The following is a 23720-nucleotide window of genomic DNA, read 5'->3' as shown; positions in this document are numbered from 1 at the left end:
CTTCACATTGAAAACGAATGACTTAAAACCTAATACCTGGTCCTTTGGAACTTCCTTCTTCTACGATTCCTGTGAGATTTGGGGCTGGAGAGGTACAATCCAGAATGAATTCTTTAGATTGCTTGTTGACTGTGTTCTTTCTTTGGGACACTTGACGATATAAAAGTCTGTCAAATTTTGGAGATTTGTTTAGTATTTGAGATTTTTAAAATTATTTGAAAGAGAGCTCTTCCTTTCTCTGGTTTGTTCCCCAGATAGGGTGGCTGGGGCTAGGCAAGGCTAAAACTGAGAGCTAGGAACTTTGTCAGGTTTCCCACATGGGTGGCAGGTACCAAATTAATTAACCTATCACCTCTACTAGAATTTGCCTTAGTGGGAAGCTGGAGTCGGATCTAGGTATCAAAACTAAGGTCGTTAACTAGAGATGCAAAGTACCTGAACTGCTTCTCTGAACACCTGCCCCCTTGAGAAAGTTCACATGGACCAGTCAGTTGAGTTGACATTTTAGTTTGCAGTCTTGAGGTGTTGAAAAGGAACTGGCTTGTGTTTTTCTTTATTTAAAATTATTGAATTTTATTTTAATGTGTATTACAAAGGTGGGTGGTTTGTAGACCCATGTGGATCTGCAGTCAGGATGGACAGGGTTGGGGCATAGGCAGAAGGTGGGTGGGATAAATGTTTTCTCTTTTCTCTCCTGTGCCAGGGAGCAGGGTGAAGGGGGGTAGGGAGGGAGAGGAAGGGACCACTCCTTGCTGTCACACTGCATCAGCACCCAGGACAGACGTGGTTATTTGATGTTGGCCTTTGAGGCCCTGATGTAGGGAAGAGTGTTCCAAGTGTGTAAATTTGAGTGGTCTTGATTGTTCTGAGAAGTTGTTGGCTTTGGTACAACAGAGGTAAAAAATGCTTTCTAAGGTCTATTGGCTGTCCATGTCTAACTCAATGTGCCCACAAATTAGTTGCTTGTTGTAGAGCCTGGCTTGGAGTTTTTTTCAACCTGTCCTTCTCTCCATCTTTTGATGAGGTACTCAGTCTTCTGTTGGCTTCAATGAGGTTGCTTTCTTGTTTTTTTGTGTTCATCTGAATATTCTCTCCATTCTCGTACAATGGTTAGCAACTGAGGTGGCACAGTTCTACAACATGTGCTCCAGGGTTGGACCAATTGCCTGTGTCATTTTTCCTCAGGGCCAGATGGAGCATAGCTGTCTAGTTAGGGAGCCTCCTAAGAAACCTCACTTGCGAGGTCTATATAGTTTGCTCTTGTGTGCGCCAGCTGGTACATGGTAAGCTCAGTTCAATCCCTGCATCATCCAGTGCATGGACTAGTAGGTGCAGCTGCTTGTTCAGTTCTGCTACCAACCCTGGCTCAGTGCAAACTGGTGGATGCTGCTGCCTGGTTGGGCCAGTCCCTTTGCCTCTCTATTATGTTTGTCCCTAGTCCTTACTTCGTGCATGTGCCAGTGACCTAGCCTGGTCTGGTCTGCCCCCAGTCCCTCTTGTGTGCTGTGGCAGGTGCTTTGGCCTGAATGAGAGGACTTCTGGATTTCCCCTTCTGGTCCTCACTGTCTCAACTCTCATGATTACCAGTTTATGCATTGATTCATGATTCAGTTCATGGAAGCCTCTAGAAATCATTTTATACATGTGAAACATACCCTCAATGTGCCTGCATTTTGACTTGTCCCTGATTTTCCCAGTTCCTGGCAATGCACAGATACATAGCCCTCCCCCAACCTATCCCCTACCATGTGCAGATGGTGACATTGGCGGTAGGATAGCTCTGGCCAGTATGCATAACGTGGGGTTGGGCTCCACTCCAACTCCTATTCCCCCAGGTTTTGAAAAAGAAATAGAATAGGCAACTGTGTTGACACACTGGTATAGTTAATGCAGAGTTGGCATGAACCAGGCCCTGAATGTCAGCCATCTGTTGGCTGTTTTTCTCCTAGCAGTGTGACATTTGCTTAGGTACAAAGCAACTTAGACAGTTGCTTACACCTGGAGTTATTTTGCTTTTTCAAAGAAGTTTAAGTAACAACAAAATAAATTAATATAAAAAAACTTCTACCTTCCAGGGTTAATATTTGTAAATATTCTGTAATATTCTAGTTTTTTTTTTCTCAAGAAAAACAAAGAGTTTCTCTTATTCCCCAACTCTAGTTTTATTCCTTCCTTCTCAGAGGAAATTCATTCTGTTTTTTTATGTATATAATCTTATTCTACTTTTTAGCCAGGAAAACTAACTTTTGAATATTTTGTTCTTAAAAATATTTTAAATATATATACAAATAACACTTGTGATTTCATGTGATCTTTTGGTATATGTGGATATATATGCATTGTTAGTATTCAGATCAGGGTAAGCATATCTTACCTCTTCACACATTTGTTCTTTGTGGTGAAACATTAAAATTTGTTCTGATCCTTTTTAATATATAAATTATGTGTAGTCATTATTTGTTGTCATCTGGCGCACAATAGAGCATCATAAATTCTTTCCCCTCCCTAACGTACTACCATTTAGTCAGCTCTTGATAAAATAAGAGTATTATCTCCTTCCTGCGAATCTGTTAATAGTTGGTGAATTCTTCTTCTTTTTTTTTTTAATAGGTAATGTGGACTGAACTGCCATGTAAGAATTTCCATCTTCTTCTCTGTTGTGCTATTCTGGAATCAGAGAAACAGCAAATAATGGAAAAACATTATGGCTTCAATGAAATACTTAAGGTAGTTACTTCTTTAACTTATATTTCAGTGTACTGTCTCTTTTTCCTGTTTGGTGATTCTGATATACAGACCATTTCCCTGAAGAGTTATTAAGTGTTAAATAGTATCAATAACACTTAGAACTAGAACTGAATCTCTGAGAATGGCAGTTTAACCAGCACATATTGGCAAGATATTTTTACCTGAAAAATTAAGAAGAAAATAAATTCAATAAATGTTCTTTTATGTGGTTTAGTTTTTGAAGAAAATGACTCTCTTGCTTGTAACTTTAAACTGGCTGATTTGGGACAGCTGCTGAATTAAATGTTTGTTAAGTTTATTAGCTGTTTTTAAACTTTCATCCTTGAAACTGTCAAATGAAAGACAGTTTGATTTTCCTGAATATTTGTAGTATGTATTATTGTCAAGTACTTTAACCACAATGTAATATATTGATAATTAATTGTGTAGTAACATATAATGTTTTAAGTTTTGATTACTTTATTGATTCTTTTTAGCATATCAATGAATTGTCCATGAAAATTGATGTGGAAGACATATTGTGCAAAGCAGAAGCAATCTCTCTGCAGATGGTAAAGTGCAAGGTATATAGTTTTTCAAATAATTGAAAGATTTGTTGTTTTTGGTAGATTGAGGTCAAGAAAGATTTCTTCTTAGAAAAAAAATACCTTGCAGTTTTAACAAATTGAGGGAAGATGCAGCGCACTGACTGAGCTTTTGTTTACCAATATAGATTGTTATCACTTAATTGAAAACAGTTGACTAATTTGCCTGACGGGAAACATTTAATAGTAATGTAAAATGGCAAGAGTAATGAAAATATTTATACAGGAATTTAAAAAGCTGAAGAACTTAAGCAATGATGTATTACCCAATTAATGAATACAGAATAGGATCTCATGTTAAATATATAGTATCTCTAAATAAAGGCAGATACTAATCAGAAATAAAATAGATGAATACAATTTATGTCATTATACATGACTCAGTAAAACAAGACAAATTTGATGTATTGTGTGAATTAAAAACAAATCAGTATACACTGGAGTATTTTGGCTTTTGTAAAGTTTTTTTTTTCTTTGCATGTGGGGCCAGTGGTCCCCACCTCCCCCGAGAGCACGCCTCCTGCCGTCCCAGAGGGAGAAGGGGCGTCTTGGTGCCCCTGTAACCTGCCCGAGCGGGCTGCAGGCGTGGAGGAAGCCTGAACTCCCACTTCAGTCAAGTTTTTAATGAGAACTCTCACCTGGCCCTTGTGTCATTTGTGCACTAACCCAGACAGTTACTTAGTTCCAGTTTACAAACTTTTATTTGACAGCTGCTCTGTTCCAGGGCATGTCAGTGAGACACTTCTTACCTTTAAGAAACTTATAAAGGAGAAGACTGTTTTGATAAAATACTGTGATAAAATAGGAAGAGATAAATGCCAAATATATTAAATAACTGTGCTTGTGGAAGTGCTAAAGGTAGAGAGGACAGTGCTGAATTTGGAGTAGAAATTGCAGCCATTTAGAAAAACCAGTGGTGTTTCATTTGGGGTCCAGAAAGGTGTGAGAAGGGAACATGACAGACATACTGTTAAAACTAATGTTGTGAATCTGGAATCAACCTGATTTTACCTAGAGGTGTTATTTTGTAAGTGTCTTGTTCACAGTGACCATTTGTTTTGTGTTGAACTTTTTATTTCTAGGAATTGCCGCAAGCAGTTTGTGAGATTCTAGGGCTTCAGGACAGTGAAAGCGCAACACCAGATTCCGATGTTGGTGAAGATGAAAATGCCAGCCTGTCTCGTCCTGCATCCGCATTTCAGAGTAACACTTTGCCTACACTTGCGGCTTGTGGAGCCAGAGATGACAGCCCAACACAGATGCCAGCATCCCCAAATGCCAAGAGACTAACACCTTCATGATCATTCTTGTATTTTTTTTTTTTTTTGGAAGAGACATTTTGTTTCAAACTCTTTCTTAAGTACTTGAATGTTGGAAATTTAAAATCCTGGTAATGATCATGCTTTAAGGTTTATGGAAAGAAAAGTGTACTGATGTTCTTGCATTAAAGCTTTACAAAGATTTAAACTAATTATTTTTGTAGTTACTTCTACCAAATAGCCTTTCCTTTTCAAAAACATTCCTTAGTATTTTTTATAGCCAAGTAAATTTTATTTTCTTGTTGATGAACTGGAACTAGATAAGTGGATGAGTTGGAAATTATGCACTTTGAAAACATTCAGTTTGTTTACACTGAGTTTTATGGGCTTGGTGTTTTGATTGAATTAAATGTTTAGCCTTTCTATGGCATTTTAAGCTGAGAAGTAGATTGTTACCCAGTGATCAAAAATTTTCCTGGAAAAAAATTTTTATTGTTTACAATACTCAGCTTAAATATTTATGCTGGTTGAATGTGATTTAAATCGGACATTTACATCAGTGCAATTGAATGTGTAGATAAAGAACTACTTCAACCATAGTAGGTGGATTGGCAGGATATTTTTTACACTGAGGTTTTCTTCACTTGTATATAAAACTACATGTAAGTACTATTTATAAGAGTAAGGAAGGATAGGCATATTTTCTTTAACTGAGTAAACTTGACTATTCATTTATATAACCCACTTTGATGAAATTAATACATAGCTTCAATATGAGATCTTTTTCAAAACTATTTTCTTAACCATTTATTTCATGAGACTACATACATCCTGGTACCTGGTATACTTTTAAAATTAATTGCTTGTAACTTCACTTTATTAATAATGTTAACTCTCTTTCCTAACAACATATTAGCCGATTAATCAGGTATTTACATTTTTATAAAGTATTCCTTGCGAAAAACTTATGTCAGAAATTTCAATATATTATCATGAGTCTCAAAATACTTTTTTGTATATGAATGAAGCTGTTGTTTTTACCATGCAGTATTGCATGATTTTAAGTTATGTGTTATTAACATAACTGATTCCGTTTTAATTGTAATTTGTTAACTCCTGTACATATCATTAAAATAAATTTGAAGCTGAATTAGTGTTTTCAGTTAAATTATACTTAAAAATAGTCTGCCAAGTCTTCCTTTGCTGGAAAAAAGCCCAAGATTGGACCTCCATCCAGCTCATGTTTATATGTTGCTGAAGTAATCATTTGAATTAGTTGTGGAAATGATCCCTTTTGTAACTCAGTTGTTTTTGATCAGCATGACTACAGGCTTAGTTTCACCATGGAGGATATTATTATCTCTTGGTAAAGCAACATGCTAAAGTTGATGCTACAAATATAAAGTGGATTTCTCCTCTCAAAGTTAAAAGTTTGTCCCAAGTGGACTTTTCTCCGGGTTGAGTATTAACTGACATTCATGACAGTAGAGCCATTTGATTTTAGTTTTTAATATCATACGTGTTATCTTTTATCAGTTAATAACGAGTAAGCCTGTTCAGAAAAAAGAGGACACTGATGAAGAGCTCGGCGTCTCCAGCTTTTCATTTCCTGTAGCTCAGGAAATTGCTCAGAACATCCTGCTGTCCTCCTGGTTCCTCCCAGACAGTGGCTTGTTGAGGCTTTATTTTCTGCTTCTAGTGCAATATCTACTTAGATTTTTTAAAAATCTCAGTACGTTTAGGAAGTTGAACTTTTGTCAAGTTTTATTATAAAGCTACTTGTTAAAACAATTTTACTACACCATAATTTTATGTAGCACATTTTTTGATACAAAAGTGTTAGTTCTATAGCATAGCATTAAAATCTTCAGTTCACAAAATTCTGGTAGCAAATATTAACTTGAGCTATTAAGTAGATTGCTAAAATTCAGATAAATTTCCTAGTATAGTATTTTAAAATTATGTTTACTTTAGGTTTTACAGGATGCTCTGTGTATCCTTATAATGTAAGATAGTGTGTGCCAGCATATGTTGTATTTCAAATTGTCAAAATTCAGGTAGTTTCTAATTTTACCTGTTAAAGAACTGTTAATTTCAATTCTACTATGAGTTGGTGGGAGATTTTTTTGTGTGCTTAAGTACCTCCCTGTTTTATTCATATTCATGTATTTAGATTTTCTTTATATATCAGGGACTTGGTGATTAATACTTTTTGGCACAGTAAGGAAACCCTTTAGGATAGATCATGATTCTTATTGAGCATCACATTGCCAGTTGTTTTATTTGCTGAATTATGATTAAATATCTTCAGAGTGCTTATTTCCAGGTCCTTGGTCTGTATTATTAGAGTACATGTCCATGTTCTACTTCAGACTTACCAAATCAGGATTATTGGAAGTAAAATCAAGAAAGCTGCATCTCAACAGAGACCGAGGTGACTTTGTGAGCCCCTCGGAAGTTAGTGAGCAGTGATTGTGCAGTGAGCTTCACAGGTCAGGTAAACAGTCCCTAAGGTTTTGGAAAGAAGTTCCTGCATTTTCCAAGGTAAATTGACTCTAGTCTTGGTTGCCATTTTTAGTAAGAATTGATATGCTTATCCCAAGTTATTTTATGGAGGCTTCCCCCTCAATTCTTACATTTTCAGCAGAATCTAAAGAATTCACATTTATTATATTTTAAAGAGAAACTTTGTCACTTCTGAAAATGAACATATTTGCTTAAAATGAATATATAAAGCTTCTCAATCTAATATTATAATATCATTACTGCATCCCAACAGTACTTATTTTGTGAGCTTGATGTACATATGTGGGTATTATTTATGTTCAATTTTTGGGGATCTTGGTATATGGAGATATTAAGGTATAGATTTAATTGCCATCTCTACATACACACACTTTTTTTTTTTTTAATATTTGACAGATATTTTCCATATATTGGTTCAACTCTCAGAATGCCTGCAGTGACTCCAGCCAGACCTAGGACAGTCAGGAGTCAGGAATTCAATCCAGGCCTTCCATTTGGGTGGCAGGCATCCAGCAACTCCCACCGTCGTTGACTGTCAGGCAGTGCATTGGCCGGAAGCTGATACTTGGAATGGAATCCAGACACTGTGATAATGGGATACAGAATGTCTTAACTGACAAATCAAATATTTGCTGCTAGATTATAGATTTTTTTTAGTAATATTCTAACTATGATTTTTTTTCCCTCACTCTTTTGCAGTAAATGTTTATTTAGGCTGTTTGAATTGACAGGGAACAGCAGTGTGTAACCCTTAGAGGCAAAGATTGGAGGAGATGGATATCCCACTTGCTGGATATTCCACCTCTTTGAACACATGAGAAATTAATTTGTGAACTCAATGATTATCATCAGAAGTCTTACCAAGCATTTCATATTTGCTTAACTTAATTCATTCATTGATGATAAAATTGGAATGGTAGAATAATAGAGAATAAGCAATTAAATATGCTTTTCTTCCTCAATATATCTGTGTATTGCTCCTTATAGAGTGAAAAGAACATAATCCATTTAGTTTACTTGTAATCAGTGAACAGTCTGGTTCAGCTTTTTTAATTACAAAGACTTTAGCCTCAGAAACTTAGGCTGAGACAGTAAAGTGATAGATGTTTCTAGCACCACACTCTGGAGGTGTAAGATCCAGTGTTCGTGCATAGTTTTAAGAATGAAAATAGGCCTGCTTTGCTGTTTGTTGTGATGAATTACCGATCTTACAGATGTGTTATGGGTCATAAAGTCCAGTTGAGGAGCCACAGGAGGGACCTGGGAATGCTTAGCAATTACATTGGGTGCTGCAGTCACCACTGTGAAAGCTGGTATGGAGTGTGCACCCGGAGACCTCTTGGCTGTGTGCTTTTTATTGGCTGGGTTGGGTTCAATAAGTAGAATGTACTGGTTAACTCAAGATTCATTAGTAGTTCTCATTTCACCCACATAGGTATTACAAAGATTTTCAGGGTGAAATTGTTTGGGTATTTTTATTTTTTTGTGCTCATACTAGAACAAATGTTAAAACATACAGATGCTCCTAATCTGCCCAGCTTTCAGCCCAGAAAGGACAAAGTCCAAGTTAAATTGTTATGTCTGGGTCAGAGTATAAAGAGGTCTAAAAACTAAGTTTGCTAACCAGCTCAATTTAAGTTAAAATTCTACCTACCTTTAGGACAAATTTTCTCTTTAGGTTAGTAGTTTTTCAGAATTTAATATAAAGGCTAGTGGACTTCCAAATGAGAAATCCAGTGTTACAGTTCTCAGTAGTTTCCCTCACATCCTGTTAAAATGCTGTTTTCCCAACTCTCCTTTAAACTTTGTATTGTATGAACTGGGCCAAAGGGTTATTGACTGGTCAAAGTGGGGTGGGAAAGAATTCTTTTCATTGACATTTCCGGTGTGGGAAGGACTTCAGAAACAACTTAGACATGATGTGGTTTGAGTTTCGGGAGGAATGCCTCTTCCACGGTAAGGAACCTCAGCGACTGCTGGAGCCATCACTCAGACAAGGTACAATGTCTTTTTTCCTAATTCATTCCCCTTGATTGAATGGACCGTAACTGAACTGTGCTTGACATGACCACACAAGCAAAGCACTTGTGTGTGGAAGATTCGTGTACCACAGGAATCCCCATTTCTACTTGTCTCTTGATTTTGTGATATTTTTCATGTGTCTTTTGTTGCTGAGTTTTTCATGTTTCTATGACACTCTAAAGTGCAGAGTTACCTTGAAAAGGTAAACTTAAAAGAGTGAGAATTTGTTCAGTAGAGGGCTTGGAGCCTTATAAACGTTGGACTTAGACTTGACTGGATTCCCTCATATTTTAGTATCTATCCTAAGCTTTTCTTTTTTTTTTTTTTTTAAAGATTTATTTTTATTATTTTTTCATTGGAAAGGCGGATATACAGAGAGGAGAGACAGAGAGGAAGATCTTCCGCCCGATGATTCACTCCCCAAGTGAGCACAACGGGCCGATGCTATGCCGATCCGAAGCCAGGAGACTCTTCCGGGTCTCCCACGTGGGTGCAGGGTCCCAAAGCTTTGGGCCGTCCTCGACTGCTTTCCCAGGCCACAGGCAGGGAGCTGGAAGGGAAGTGGGGCTGCCGGGATTAGAACCGGCACCCATATGGGATCCCGGGCGTGCAAGGTGAAGACCTTTAACCACTAGCGCCACCGCGCCGGGCCCTATCCTAAGCTTTTCTTAAGGACTTAGAATTACCATAGATTGACAAGAACAGAGTCAAGTTGTTAATCTTGTTTTTAAAACCCAAGATGTTTTATTTGCCTTGTCTTTTTCCTTATTTACTATCCCTGATGTAAAACTAATTGATCACAATTACGTTTCATATCTTTGTGAACACGAATGTGGGTGATCTTCTGAACAAATAGTACAGTTTGCTTTAGGCACTTGTTTCCTCAATGAGTTATATTTCAGATCAGGGTAGAGATGCTTGGCACATCTTATAAGGTGTTTTATATTCTTATAAATTACATACAATTTATCCTGTAAGTTCTGGGTAGCAAATGTAAAAACAAAATTCAGGCAAACAGATTGGGTTGTTTGTACTAGAAAATTCCAACAGAACTCAGAAATGTGAAGTGAAAGGGTTAAACTGTTTTGTTCATAAGAATGCGAGTTTGGAAAGTAGACTCGGGATCTGGCTGACGTAGTGTTTTGGCATATCCTCAGTCTTTGCTTTCTCACTTGCAGATGAAAATACTGTATGTGCCAATTGGAAGGAGTGAATGGAATGCATATAAAATGCTTAAAATGTTACTTGGGAGAATGAAATATTGTAGGTGCTCTCCTTATGTGATGACAACCAAATAGATACTGCTATATCTAAGAAGGTCATCTTTTTTTTTCACGTTATAAACAATGTTCATTAATGTCTTTTTAAAATTATTATTACATTTCATTTTATGACACAGTTTCATAGGCTCTGGGATTTCCCCCAAGTCCTCCCCATACCCTCCGCTCATGGTAGATTCCTCCACCTTGTTGCTGTATTACAGGTCAAATTCAGTCAAGATTCTTTCATTGCAAGCATATGCCAAGCATAGAGTCCAGCATCTTATTGTTCAGATAAATTCAACAGTTTCTTAGGGAGCCCATCTCTGGTCTGAAGGCAGAGCTGGCAGAATATTATCAGGACCAATTAAAAGTCACAATGTAACATCAGCAACATTTATACACAATTGGCTGCTATATACCTTAAAATGGCTATAGGGTACTATTAAGCTGTCTCGTGTCTATTTTCATTTTTGTATTTATCAGTTTATAGTGTTGAAGCATAATTTTTACTGAACTTGTCAGATTTTAGGATAGTCCAACCTGGATTATAATTCCAACGAGGCATATGTCAACAATTGAGGCACAGAACAATTTTAGGATGAGTATGTAGAAAAGTCTTCAATAAAAAGGTCATCTTTTTAAATTCTGGGATGTGTGATAGATTTTTTCCTCTCAAAACATTCTGTCCTTCAGACACATCTTGGGACAGGCTCCATTTGCGTTCTTTCCCATTCATAGCGATAATTGTAAGTATAAACAGGCATCCGGTTTCATCTGAGCCATTACCTCACAGATTGCAACAAAAATTACCATCCATCTTTTAAAGTTTAATTTTCTTTCAGTTGATCTTTATCTTCCTATCTATTCTTCCTTTGTGAAGACTTTTATTTTTTTCATTAAAAACAAAAACACAAGATCCTTAGCCAGAACAAATAGGCAAGGCAAAGAAAGGGCAACCTATTTGGAAAAGAGGAAATCAAGTTATGATTGAGGATGACATGATCTTATATTTAGACAGCCCCAAAGACCACACAAAATATTACTGGAATAAATGAATTCAGCAAAGTTGCAGTTTACGGAGTGAACCTACAAAAATCAGTAGTGCTATTCTAAATTAACAGTGACTTAGCCGGAAAAAAAAGAAAAAACGAAGGAAGCAATCCTATTTCCAATAACCACAAAAAGCAAAAAATACCTTGAAGTAAATTTAAGCAAAGAGGTGAAAGATCTCTCCAATTAAAATCATAAAACATTGGTGAAACAAATAGAAGAGAACCAAAAGGAGAGAAGCCCACTTTGTTTATGCTGAAAAAAATCTAAATCATTAAAATGTGCAGACTACTCAAAGTGATGTACAGATTAGTATAATCCATATCAAATTTCCAATGACATTGTTTCACAGAACGAGAAAAAGCACCACTAAAAATTGTGTGGAAAGACCCCAAGTAAGCAAAAAAAAAAAAAAAAAAAAAAAAAAAAACCAAAAAACAAAAAAGCCTGATTTAAAAACACTGCAAATCAACAGTAGTTCAAACACTGTGGTATTGACAGAGATGAACACGTAGTGTATCAGTCAAGAGTCTGCAAGTCAAACCACATCTACAGCCAGCTGATAACTTAGACAAAGACGCTATTAATGCTGATTGTAGAAATCTTTTCAATAAATGGTAATGTGAAAATTGGATATACTATGCAAGAAAGGAAATGATCCCTGTTTCTGATCATTTTACCTGCAAAATGGAAATTAGCAGGAGAGGTTGGACTGTTGCTTCATCATCTTGATTTTCTTAGTGTATTTCACCATTTCCATTTATTTTGTCCATGTAGTCTATAGCTTCTCAAGATTTCATTTTCCAAGAGGAATAGGGTTTGGTTAGTATTGCTTAGATTTTCCCTACCATCTTTAATGACAGCAAATTCCTATGTTGAAAATACACCAATATCTTTAATATGAAACTTGGCCTAATTCTAGGAGACCCTGTTTCATTTGTTGTTTGTCACCTTGGCCATTCACTGTCACATGGCCCTGTTGCACCTATAATGCCTTGGATTTGAATTTAGTTTCTCTGATGAGACCTCACTATATGCCTGCCTACTGTATTTCACACTTCCTGATTCCGTTGGCTCACCTGTCACTGCTGGTTTCTCATTTATCATGATTAGGAGGACAATGGTCTCATTAAATCTCTTCAATTCTGCCAGAGATTCCAAACCAGTGCTTAATGTTTGTTCCCTCTGGCTTCAGAATCAATGAACCATAGTAAGGTAACTAACATTTTGAGCATCCAATATCTGCCAGCCACCATGTTAAGCACTTTGCCTTTAATTTAATCAACATAACGACCCTCTAAGTGATAGGTATTACCATCCTGCTATTAAAGAAAGGGAAGTTGAGAAATGTAAAATAATGTGTCTTCTGTAAGCACAGTTCTGCAAGTAGTGAAGATAAGATTTAAACACAGTTGTACTAAAATCCAATGTCCTATTTCTATGTGCTACAGTTTAAAGTTTTATTTTTGTAAGCAGTATCATATGCATATATGGTTTCCATAAGATTTATCGTTATAACAGATGTTCTTTTCTTTTTGCCACATCCTCTAATTCCTTCCCAATGAAGGTTTTCAACTTTCCACTGATTCTTTGGTATTTATTTTCATGTCACTCTGTAATATATGTGTATTACTGCTGCTGAATTTTGGCTTTAGACATTGTTATCTTCCCATTTTGGAAGACAGGGATTCAGCTCTTTATTCCCTCCTCTCAGTCCTTACTATTTGTACCAATCCCTTCCAATCTTCCCATGCTCCAAAATAATTGATGTTGATTGGGTCAATATTCAGTACTTGTATTATGATTTTGTAAATGCAGTTCTCAGCTAAAACATGTTTCTCCTCAGGTCTAATTTTTGTTTTGCTTTGAGAATTAAATCTTTCCAATTTTTTTTTTTTTCATTTGCCAGCTTTATTTATCCACATGTTATACCAAATGCTTAAGTTTGGGTTTGTCAATCTTGGGCAGTTCTATACGGTCATCTGGCTGCATTCTTTTGTTGAGTTTTCCAAGTGTTAATGTTAGCTTTAAGTGTTGTTTTGGGTCTTTCCTCCCACCTTATCAGATTCTACAAAATAAAGTTTTCCCCTTCGTCTAGTGGCCTGAGTGTTAGCCTTCTGCAACTTGGGAGCCCCTGCATGCAGTGCATAATTCTCTTTCCAGAGTCCTGTCCATGTTCTTAGTTGTGCCTGATGATTGTAAGTTCAGAGGATTTTTGTTTTATCTGTTCCAGAGAGTACCCTGCACTGTTATTTGGGAGAAGGGAAGGTGGTTTGGCTTTGTAAAATTGGGAAAAACCATATTGGATTCAACTGCTTAAAGAAAACCAGCATGATTGAAATAGAATTTACCTATCACAAAATTTGCTCCTTCAGTGCTCATAGTTTGGTGTTTTGTTGTTGTTGTTGTTCATTTGTTTTTAGTTTGCTCACAGAGCTTGCATCTTCATCAGATGTTAATTTCGGAGCATTGTAATCATCTAAAGAAACCTGTATCCATTTGCAACCGTCCTTCTTCCTTCTTTGTTCTAGCTCCTGATAACCATGAACCCATTTTCTGTCTCTCTTATTCTTTAATTCTTTAAAAATTCAGATATTTCATATAAGCACCATTATGTATTATGTAATACTTTGTGGCTGTTTTTTTTTTTCCACTTGGCTTGATGTTTATATATTTATTTGAAAGAGGGACGAAAGCACATCTTCCATCCTTGTTTACAAAATTTCCACAACACCCAGGGCTGGGCCAGGCTGAAGCCAGAAGCCAGGAGTTCTATTCAGGTGTTCCACATGAATGCAAGGGTTCCAAATATTTGGATCATCATCTTCTGATTTCTCTGATGTGTTAGTAGGGAGCTGGATTGAAAGCAGAGCAGCCAGGACTCAAGCAGGTGCTTCAATACAGAAAGTAGTCAAATAGCAGCTTAATGAGCTGTGCCACAGTGCCAAGCATAATGTATTTACATTTATATATAATATGTGTTAGCAGTTTTCATATTTCCAGATAATATTTGACTTTATATACAGTGACTTACATCAGATACTGAGTCATATACACTTTGTTCTTGGGAATAATGTTGCTATGACCATCCAATGGGTAATTTTTGCATAGATGTATGTTTACACTTTTCTTGTGTGTTTAACTAGGAGTGAAATTTCTGAGTCATACAGTAGCTGAGGAACTGCCAAATGGGTTTTCAGAAGTGACTATATCATTTTGCCGTGTAGCTAAGAGTGACAACATTGTGATAAATGGAAACTTTATGCTTCATATTTTTAGGAACTACCAGCCAGCTCTCCAGAGCAGCATTTTCCAGTACCATTGGTAATGTTTGAGGGAGGGATCAAAATAGTTTCCTTCTTACCACCACTTGTCATATTGCTTATCTTTTTGCATTTTAGACTTCTTTGTCTGGAGTGGTATCTTATTTGTGTGTGTGTGTGTGTGTGTGTGTGAGAGAGAGAGAGAGAGAGAGAGAGAGATTTGTATTTCTCTAGTGATATCCTCAGTGATACAGAACATCTTGAAAAGATGGCTTATTGGCTTTGTCTTTGGAGAAATGTCTTTTCAGGTCCTTTGCCCTCTTAAATATTAGTCTATTTCTCTTTCAATTGTTGAGTTGTAAAAAATCTTTTATTTTGAATACTGTCTCCTATATGACACATGATTCAAAAATACTTTCTCCTGTTATGTGAACTGTTTGTCACTTTCTTGATGGCATTTTTTTAAGAACAAAGTTTTCTTTTTTAATGTATGTGAATCCTATTTGTTTATTTTCCTAGATGACTTGTGCTTTTGGTGTCATGTCCAATTTAAAATCACAGAGATTGCTTCTTTGTTTTCTTCCAAGAGTTTCGTAGTTTTTGCTGTTTTAAAAGTGCTTATTTTTATCTGTGACAAACAGAGGAGAGGAGATAAGATGAAGGAATGGAAGGGGAGGGAAGAAAAGATAAAATAAGGTAAAGGAAGGAAATAGAAAAGGCAAAGGAAGGCAAGGGAAAAGGAGGAGGAACGAGAGATTGATGTTCGACTTGCTGTCTCACTTCTCAAATACCACAACAGAACCAACTGGGTCAAGTCTAAACGAGAAGTCTGGAATTTGAAGTGTCTCCTACATGGGAAACCTCCTAGGCTACATTAGCAGGAGGCTGAATGCAAAGCACAATAGCTAGGACATGAATTGGCACTCCGGTGTGGGAGATGAGTATCACAAGTGATGGGCTTAACCCACTTCATAAGGTTTGCCTCTAGTTTACCTCTTACGTATATGACATTCTTTCCAGCAAGAATAACATGATTATTTTAAAAAAATATTTATTTTTATTATTTTTTAATTGGAAAGGCGGATATACAGAGAGGAGAGACAGAGAGGAAGATCTTCCGCCCGATGATTCACTCCCCAAGTGAGCGCAACGGGCCGATACTACGCCAATGCGAAGCCAGGAGCCTCTTCTGGGTCTCCCACGCGGGTGCAGGTTCCCAAAGCTTTGGGCCGTCCTCGACTGCTTTCCCGGGCCACAGGCAGGGAGCTGGGAGGGAAGCGGGGCAGCCGGGATTAGAACCAGTGCCCATATGGGACCCCTGGCGTGCAAGGCAAGGACCTTAACCACTTGCGCCACCGTGCCGGGCCCGAGAATAACATGATTATTGAATTACCTTGTCATATTGTTGGAAATTAGTTGACTATAGACGTAAAGGTTTATTTCTAGACTCTCAATTCTATTTCATTTACTAATATGTTTTGATTACTATAAGTTTTGAAATGACATTCAATGGATTCCACAGCTACTTAAGCTTTGGGGAGATTCTGTAGCATATCTTGAGTTGCATTTTGGTATTCTTGATTGATAGTGACAAGTTCAACTTTCTGCTGTCTGTGAAGTTTCTAATTACTATTTTGTCTTCTTTGAAGCACCTACTGTGTTGTTGTTGTTCCTGTTTTCCAGCTTACATAGTTTTTGTATTACTTAATAGAGACAGTGAACCCTTAATTTCTTCTAACAGGGTTTATATTCTTGGGAGGAGTAACAGTAGTTATACTTTTAATATCATAAATAAATGACTTTTACATCCCTTGCTTCCTATCTCACATTGATGCCTGGGCATTGTCCTACAGATGTTACCCTTCACATCACTGGTTCTTTGAGTTACATCTTTAAAGCTGTTGCCTTAATCTCATTTTCATCTCTTGTCCCAAACCTGCACTTCATCATCATTGAGCAACCGTAACTCTCTGTGTGTTTTCTGACATTGTCCCTTGTAACTGGAATCATCTTACCATTTCTTAAGCCCTTCTGATGGACAAACACCAACTTACTTTTGATGATTCAGCACACGCAGCTCAGCCTGGTCAACCCTTCTGATCCCCTAAGGCAGCATGTGTTTACTCTGTCTCTTCTGTTCTCTGTGTTTACTATAGAGAACCCCAAACTATTTTATTTGTTATTATTTTTGCATGTGTGTTTCTTTTAACTGGACTTTGGTCTCCTGGAAGGCAGGCACTGTATCTCCTTCATCTTTGTATTTACGGAATTTAGTTTCAATGCCTAATGCAAAGGGAGTGCTTGACAAATATTTGAATTGCCCTGCTTCCCAAAGCACATTGTAGCTGAAATAATCTAGGTGTGGTATGTGGTGCATACTTTTGTAAATACAGTTTTCTATGTTTAAAATACTCAAGAATTGACATGAAGTAATGGTTGAGAAGATGGGCTTTTGAGCCAGATTCCTGAATTTTAGTCCTGTTTTAGAAATGAGTGTTGTGGTGCTAGTGCAGTGTAAACTGTGCTGACATCCCATATCTGAGTACAGTTCAAGCCCTGGTTGTCACTTCATTTATCATCCATAAATAGGCAAAGGGAGATAGCAATTTAGCCCAAGTTCTGGGCCAATGTCTCCCTTGTGGGAAACCAGGATGCAGTACTTGGCTTTAACCTGGACCAGCCGTGACTGTGGCATTTTGGGAGCAAACCAGTACGTGGAAGATCGTATTCTCTCCTTCCCTCCTCCCTCCCTCCTTCCCCTCTTTCCCCTTTGGGCTGATTGCTCTCCATCTTTTCCTTCTTTCAAAACAAATTTTTTTTTTTTAGAAAATTCCTACTTTGACAACTCTTTGGTTGTATGAATTTTTAGAAAGTTACCTAAATTCCGTGTCCTTCAGTTTCTCCACATATAAAGCAGAAATAACAGAATGAGTTCTAAGTGGCGTTGTGATGGTGTTGAATGATTTCATGACCTACAAAGTGTGTAGAAAGTAAAAGATGGCAAATACTAAGCAATCAGTAATATTAACTATCATGTTGTGGAATCAGCTTTTTAAAATTTTATTTCCTATTAGCTAATCAGTTTATCTTTAGAGACAGTGCAGCCAAAAGATTTCCAGAATTAGATCAAATAGTAATCATGTTCATCAAGACTCCAGAAATAATTAAAATCTAGCCCTATTTAGTCTACCCACTATGTTTTGAATGTTTTTGGGGTTTATTCATTACAGCTGTTGGAAATAAAGATCAGATTTACGGAAACAATTACAGGCAGAGAGAATGATCTTCAATCTGCTGGTTCACTTTCCAAATGGCTGCAATGGCCAAAGCTGAGTTGATGTGAAGCCAGGAGCCAGGGGCTTCTCTCAGGTCTCCACACATGTGCAGGTTTCAAGACTTTGGGCTGTCTTCTGCAGCTTTCCCAGGCAAGGAGCTAGATGGGAAGTGGAGCAGCCAGGATATAAATCGGTGCCTACATGGGATCCTGGCACCTGAAAGGTAAGGATTTAGCTACTGAGTGATTGCACCAGGACTACGTGTTTTGAAATATTTTCATTTTGTATTCTATATAGACAAACAATGTCAGTATCAGATTTTGTGTAGTTTTTCAGTCAAACAAGCAACTTGCTCAAAAATTTTCCATTCATTGGGAGACTTGTAACATTTTCTGGTGTCATGGTTTTATGACTTTCTGAATTTTGAAAAGTAAGAGTATTGCTTGATCTATGCCTGATGAATTGAGGAATTTTATCTAGTTAGAAATGGGAAAAATTCTATAGCATGCAGCATATCAAAGAAATGACATGTATAGGCATTTAGATTTTTCTAGAGTTAGTATTTGAACTCCATTCATACGTGGTTAAATCAGAGAATCACATTTTCTTTGCTGTGCAGTTGCTTAGAGGCACCATGAGATTAGGAAGAAGTACCTTTTATGAAAACCATCACCATATGCAGACACACTCACACATAAATGCATTAGGCCAAAAAAAAAAAAAAAAACAACCTTGCTAACGCAATGTAGCTTTAAGATTCAGCAGTGCTGATCCTTAAATTATTTTCCTAATTTTGGAAAGAAAGTGAAAGCTCTTTGAATTCACAGTAACTGACATACTGAGATGAACTTGCTGATAGTAGGCTTGAGAGTTGACAGCTAACACTGGGGACAGATGTTGACTTGTATAAATAATATCCCCTATGCATTGTTCTTCACTACACCCTCCAGCCACCCTCGCCCTAACAGCAACTCCAGCTATGAAACAAATTGCACCGTGAGGACAGATAACCTCTGGCTTCAGGCCTGTAATCTAACTGTGGCCATCGGCAACAAGAAATGAGTTTCTTTCTAATCAGCTTTCCATCAGTCTCTAGTCACTCATATAAAGGAGCCAGGGAGCGGAGGATTCGCATTGCTGTTCAGCACCCGGGTTCTGGACAGCACCCCGAGCAGACAGTTGATTGTGCGTCTCTCCCTCTCTCTCCTCCACCAGCACGTCTACTGCCTCTCTAGTCCCCCCTGCGGCAGAGAAAGAAAATTACATTGGAATCCATGCAGCCCGCAATGATGATGTTTTCCAGTAAATACTGGGCTAGGAGAGGGCTGTCGCTGGATTCAGCAGTGCCTGAAGAACATCAACTACTGGGCAACTTCGCAGTGAGTACTGAGTACCTGGCACCCTCTGGAGTGTTTTCTAGGGTGGTGACCATCTTAGCTTCACCATGTGAACACCTGATGCGGAGTAAGCATGCACATCTCAACTTCTCCTCCTTGATCATCTCTGTAGTCTGTTAAGCTCCTGTCTGCTTCCTGTCTTCCTTCTGTCTCTATAAAGGCAAGCAGGTGTACTAATAGCTAAGTACTAAACACCCCTTCTTTAAAGTTTGTAAATAGGAGATTGAAAACTCCCAGATGGAACAAGAGGTTGTATGCCCTACATCCCCAACAACAACAGCAGCTAAAGTGTAGATTTTGACAGTGGATTTATCTTGAGGAGGGATGAACTGAAAGAATTAAAAAGGTTCCTGGGATTTTTGTAAGATCGTTGTGCCTTGAACATCCCCGCCTGTCTACAGTGACTGATCTTTAACACATGTCTAACATTTATTGGCTATAAGATTAGATTATTGGAATCAAACAGATAGAGCTCTTTTCAAAGGTTTTCCTGCATGCCTCATTACTCTGTATCTCTCCCTTTTTTAGTTTAATTGGTAAATTAATGAAAGCGCTATGCCACTCTTCAGTGTTTAAGGGAGTTTTATATTTGAAATATTGACAAACTTTAGAAAAGATTTTAAATACTGAATTGAGGTAATAGCCGTAGGATCTAAGAAAAAATGGCAACAAAGTAAAGTGTGTTCAGGTTCCCCCCAGTAATTACAAATAGGAAATGTTACTCTCATTACCACCATATCGGAATTTATCAACTAATTCATTTGGTTTAAAGCATAGAAAAATCTGTTTCAATATTATAGCTCCAAATATGTACCAGAGGGTTCTGTTATACTGACATTGTTACTGTTTAAAATGTTAAAAAGTAATCACAGCAACTTCTGTGGAACTGTTAAATCAATTTGCAAAGGTGAGGTAAAAAATGTAAGTAGATTTTATGTTTAGGTACTGTGAATGCTTGGCTGAGACACTGCATTGAGAAATTTTGCAGCCATAATGAATTTGAGGAGGAAAACAAAGGAAACTCAGTTATGGCTAATGTATTACCCTTTCAAAAATATATGCTGCTTCAATGTCTGAGATTAGTGTTATATGGTGAGGAAGAGGCAGATGTTGCAAGCACTAAGACACTGAAGGATCTAATGACTAAACCATATTGGCAAATGTCAATTTCTGCATAAGTGTTGTCTCTCCCCTAGGTCATAAATAATAAGATACCTGTTTCAATATACATACATATATATATGTATAAGAATGTAGTAACTGGGGGAATAATAACATTTAAAAATATAGCTAGTAGAGCAAAGACAATAGCAAATCACAAGTGCACATTTGACAGTTTCATGAAGATGCTATAGATTGATGTGATTGTATCAGATCACCACTTGCTAGGGAGATGGTTCTCTATTTGCCCAAGTCTAAATTTGCATATAATGAAGGCAAAGCAGATCATCATAATTTTGCATTGCCAAATAAAAAGTTCCAGCTTTTAAAAAAATTTTTGCACTTCAGACATTGTGATCCATGTTTCTGGAATCTGTCATTTCTATCTTTAGACCAATAGTCATTATTTAGTTGTGCATGATAAGATATTGAATGACTTGTGAAGTGTTCATCTTTCTCAGACAGAGAGCCATTTTTTCCCCCTTATTTGTGGTTGAATTTTAATGACCATTTTTCAGATAACAGCTCCTGACACAGATGGCTTTTGCTAAATTCACTCCTCTGGACTGAATTTCTGCAGGTGGATTCACAAGGACAGTGCTTATGGACAACATGAATCCAATGGCGTGAAGTAAATGTATCAGTTTTAGTGTTAGTCCTAACATATTTCAGAGATAAATAAACACTTCAAATTAAAGAAAAAACTTTAAAATTTAAAAAATTTTGGATGATGACTACATGGTTGATCAGGGTGGGAAGGATCAAGGGTTAGGGAAAAGTGGGTGAAATCATTGTCTCCAAATTTTTCTGTTTCTTATCTTGGGGGGGGGAAGAGGAGAGAAAAAGGGGGAAGACACACCCAGTCTCCCGAAAGTCCCAGTACCAGGGACAGGGAATTGCCGCCTGGTACCAATCCAGGGTCCTGCTCTTGTGAGTGTTCGGAGTGTTCTGACCAGGTAGTTCGGATGCTTCTGAAATGCTGTCAGTTTCACTGATCCAAGGGTGAGGCAGCCTTCCCTGTGTACACTGGCTGACAGTTTTGACCTCAAGTCTCCATTCACCCAGAATTTTACTGTCATCGTTTTGCTGGGGTAGTTGTCCAATTTGTTCAGTTCTCCTTCTTCTCTTATGGTATCCCATGGGTTGCCGTATTCTCCATGTGCATCAGGGTCTGCATCCACTGCTTCACCTTTTTCATTCATAGGCAGGTCCAAGGACCTGGACCAGGTGAACTGACCCCTAGTGGATCCCATGTCCCAGGGGTTCACCGATCCAGCACAGAAATGAACTTTTTAAAGAGAAAACCAAAACTAGTGTTGTTGAAATATATTGTTATTGATTTATTTTTGTTATGTTTGGTAGTGAAAATATTCTTCATTTGATTCAGCTATACTAAAAGGTTGGATTTCAGGCTGTAGGACAATCCTAGAAAGGTAGGATACATGATGTATTTTACTTAATGATGGTCAGATTTTCTGGAAGTGAAACAGAAAGTGAAGCAAATCTGATTTCCTTCTTAACTCCAACCACTATGTGATATCTCTGATCCGTGGACAATAGCATCTGTTGTAAATTAGATCAATATCTGTTATTGAAAGACATATGTGAGATGTAACCTTCACCTTGAGTTGCTATGATTGATTGGACTTCTGGCCTATGAATGGAATATCTGGGGAGAAAATCTAATTATGGAAAAATTTTGAAATCCAAATTAACACATTTTTTTGTGTGTGTCTGCCTTCTTGAAGCTAAATAAAGCTACCTCTGGCAAAAGTGATGACAAGAAAGGCAGCAAAGGCAGCAGCAAAGGCGAAAGTGCTACTGAAAGCGGCAAGACAGCAGTGGTGTTCTCCTTGAAAAACGAAGTTGGTGGCTTGGTGAAAGCGCTCAGGCTCTTTCAGGTGAATGTAAAATACCATCACGTGGCTTTCAAAGTGACTGTGTACCTGGCTGCCAACCTGTCCTCGGCTGTGAAACCTTGTTGAATCAATGCAGGGATAATATGGTGAAAAACACAGAGGAACCAGTTTCACAGGGGTCTACCAGGAGATTGTCTATTAAACAATGAAATATAAGCAGGTTCCCATCAGCTGTGATTTATTAATGCCGACTTAGCACATTAGGAACTCAGCATGCTGTTGCCAGGTGAGCAAGTCAGTAATTCAGAAATGTGAGCCACATGTCTAATACTGCAAACACCAAAGCAGGCAAACAGAATTCCTTTAAATGTCAAGAGCAAGCAACTTGATTTTGTTCATTAAAAGAATTGTAACCATGTCCTAAAATGTATCTCTTGTGTTTCATGAGATGCACACACGTAGCCACTTGGTATTCCCTTAAACCTCATTGCTTTGTGAACTTACTGTTTTCTAAACCCGAGTTCCTACCCTTATAGTGTCAGCTTTTCTCTTAACGTATGTTAATGCAGTAGCATCCTTTCCTCCCTGATCTCTGATCTGAATATTTAAAAAAGAACCTAGGTAGAACTGAGGCCAAGAACCCCAGGAAAACATGAGCTTTTCCTGGGGGTTTGCACCTGATGAAGGCTCCTCCACCCTCTGATTGTGTTTTGTGTTGGAGATCCCGCTGCTAATTAGAGCTGTAGGATAAGAAGCAGGCTGTGTCTGGTGCCTTGGGCTGGTCCAGAGGAAATGTGGTTGGGATTACAATCAGGGAAGTCAGACCTGTGTTCTCAGGCTTGGCTAACCAAGCAATGATAATTCCCACCTAATAGGGTTGTTGGGATGAAATAATGTGAGTGGAAGTGCTTTGTAAAGTGTACAGACATGACGCATTATGATGATGCCCCTATGATGGTCATAGAGGAGGAATAAGCAAGCTGATTGGGCAAATAGTTCCTTGCTCTCTTTTGACCCTGAAGAGAGATTAGGCACCATAAAAAGTCATATTGTAAATTTAGGGTGATATTTTACACATAATTATGTCATCCTGGGCTGCATCCATACAGTGCCCAAAGGCAAACCAATTCAGTTAGACATCTGGGTGCAGTGCAAAAATCCCTGGAGAAGGAATTAGAAGCCCTGAGTTTTCACTTTGCCATCAGCTAGTCATGGGGCCTCAGCTAATGCACTTAGCCCATCAGGCCTGCTATTCCCTCATTTATGAATATCTATTCTGCTAATTCAAAAGCCCAAAATGACAAAATGTGTGTG

General features: G+C 37.8%; 2 protein-coding genes across 11 annotated transcripts in view; both read left to right on the top strand.

Annotated features, from left to right (window-relative positions):
• TBC1D15 (TBC1 domain family member 15) overlaps positions 1 to 5741 on the top strand; it is a 59415-nt gene extending 53674 nt beyond the window's left edge. For all 8 annotated transcript variants that reach the window (XM_040981550.1, XM_040981595.1, XM_040981578.1 and 5 more), the window contains 3 exons: positions 2611 to 2727; positions 3225 to 3311; positions 4415 to 5741. In XM_040981550.1, the coding sequence (XP_040837484.1) occupies positions 2611 to 2727; positions 3225 to 3311; positions 4415 to 4633 (423 nt within the window). In that variant the 3' untranslated portion in view covers positions 4634 to 5741. The remainder of the gene's footprint in view (positions 1 to 2610; positions 2728 to 3224; positions 3312 to 4414) is intronic.
• A 2597-nt stretch (positions 5742 to 8338) lies between these two features.
• Positions 8339 to 23720, top strand: part of TPH2 (tryptophan hydroxylase 2) — a 108080-nt gene continuing 92698 nt past the window's right edge. Inside the window, exons 1-4 of one of the 3 annotated variants that reach the window (XM_040981636.1) lie at positions 8339 to 8350; positions 8530 to 8531; positions 19205 to 19368; positions 22296 to 22448. In XM_040981636.1, the coding sequence (XP_040837570.1) occupies positions 19264 to 19368; positions 22296 to 22448 (258 nt within the window). In that variant the 5' untranslated portion in view covers positions 8339 to 8350; positions 8530 to 8531; positions 19205 to 19263. Of the gene's footprint in view, positions 8351 to 8529; positions 8532 to 18770; positions 19376 to 22284; positions 22449 to 23720 lie in introns of those variants that run through there. The other 2 variants (XM_040981626.1, XM_040981645.1) reach the window with 2 other exon arrangements.

Source organism: Ochotona curzoniae, unplaced genomic scaffold, assembly GCF_017591425.1.
Source record: "Ochotona curzoniae isolate NIBS_2020 unplaced genomic scaffold, NIBS_Ocur_1.0 contig_1014, whole genome shotgun sequence".
Classification (NCBI taxonomy): domain Eukaryota; kingdom Metazoa; phylum Chordata; class Mammalia; order Lagomorpha; family Ochotonidae; genus Ochotona; species Ochotona curzoniae.
This window is presented reverse-complemented; position numbering and strand designations above follow the sequence as displayed.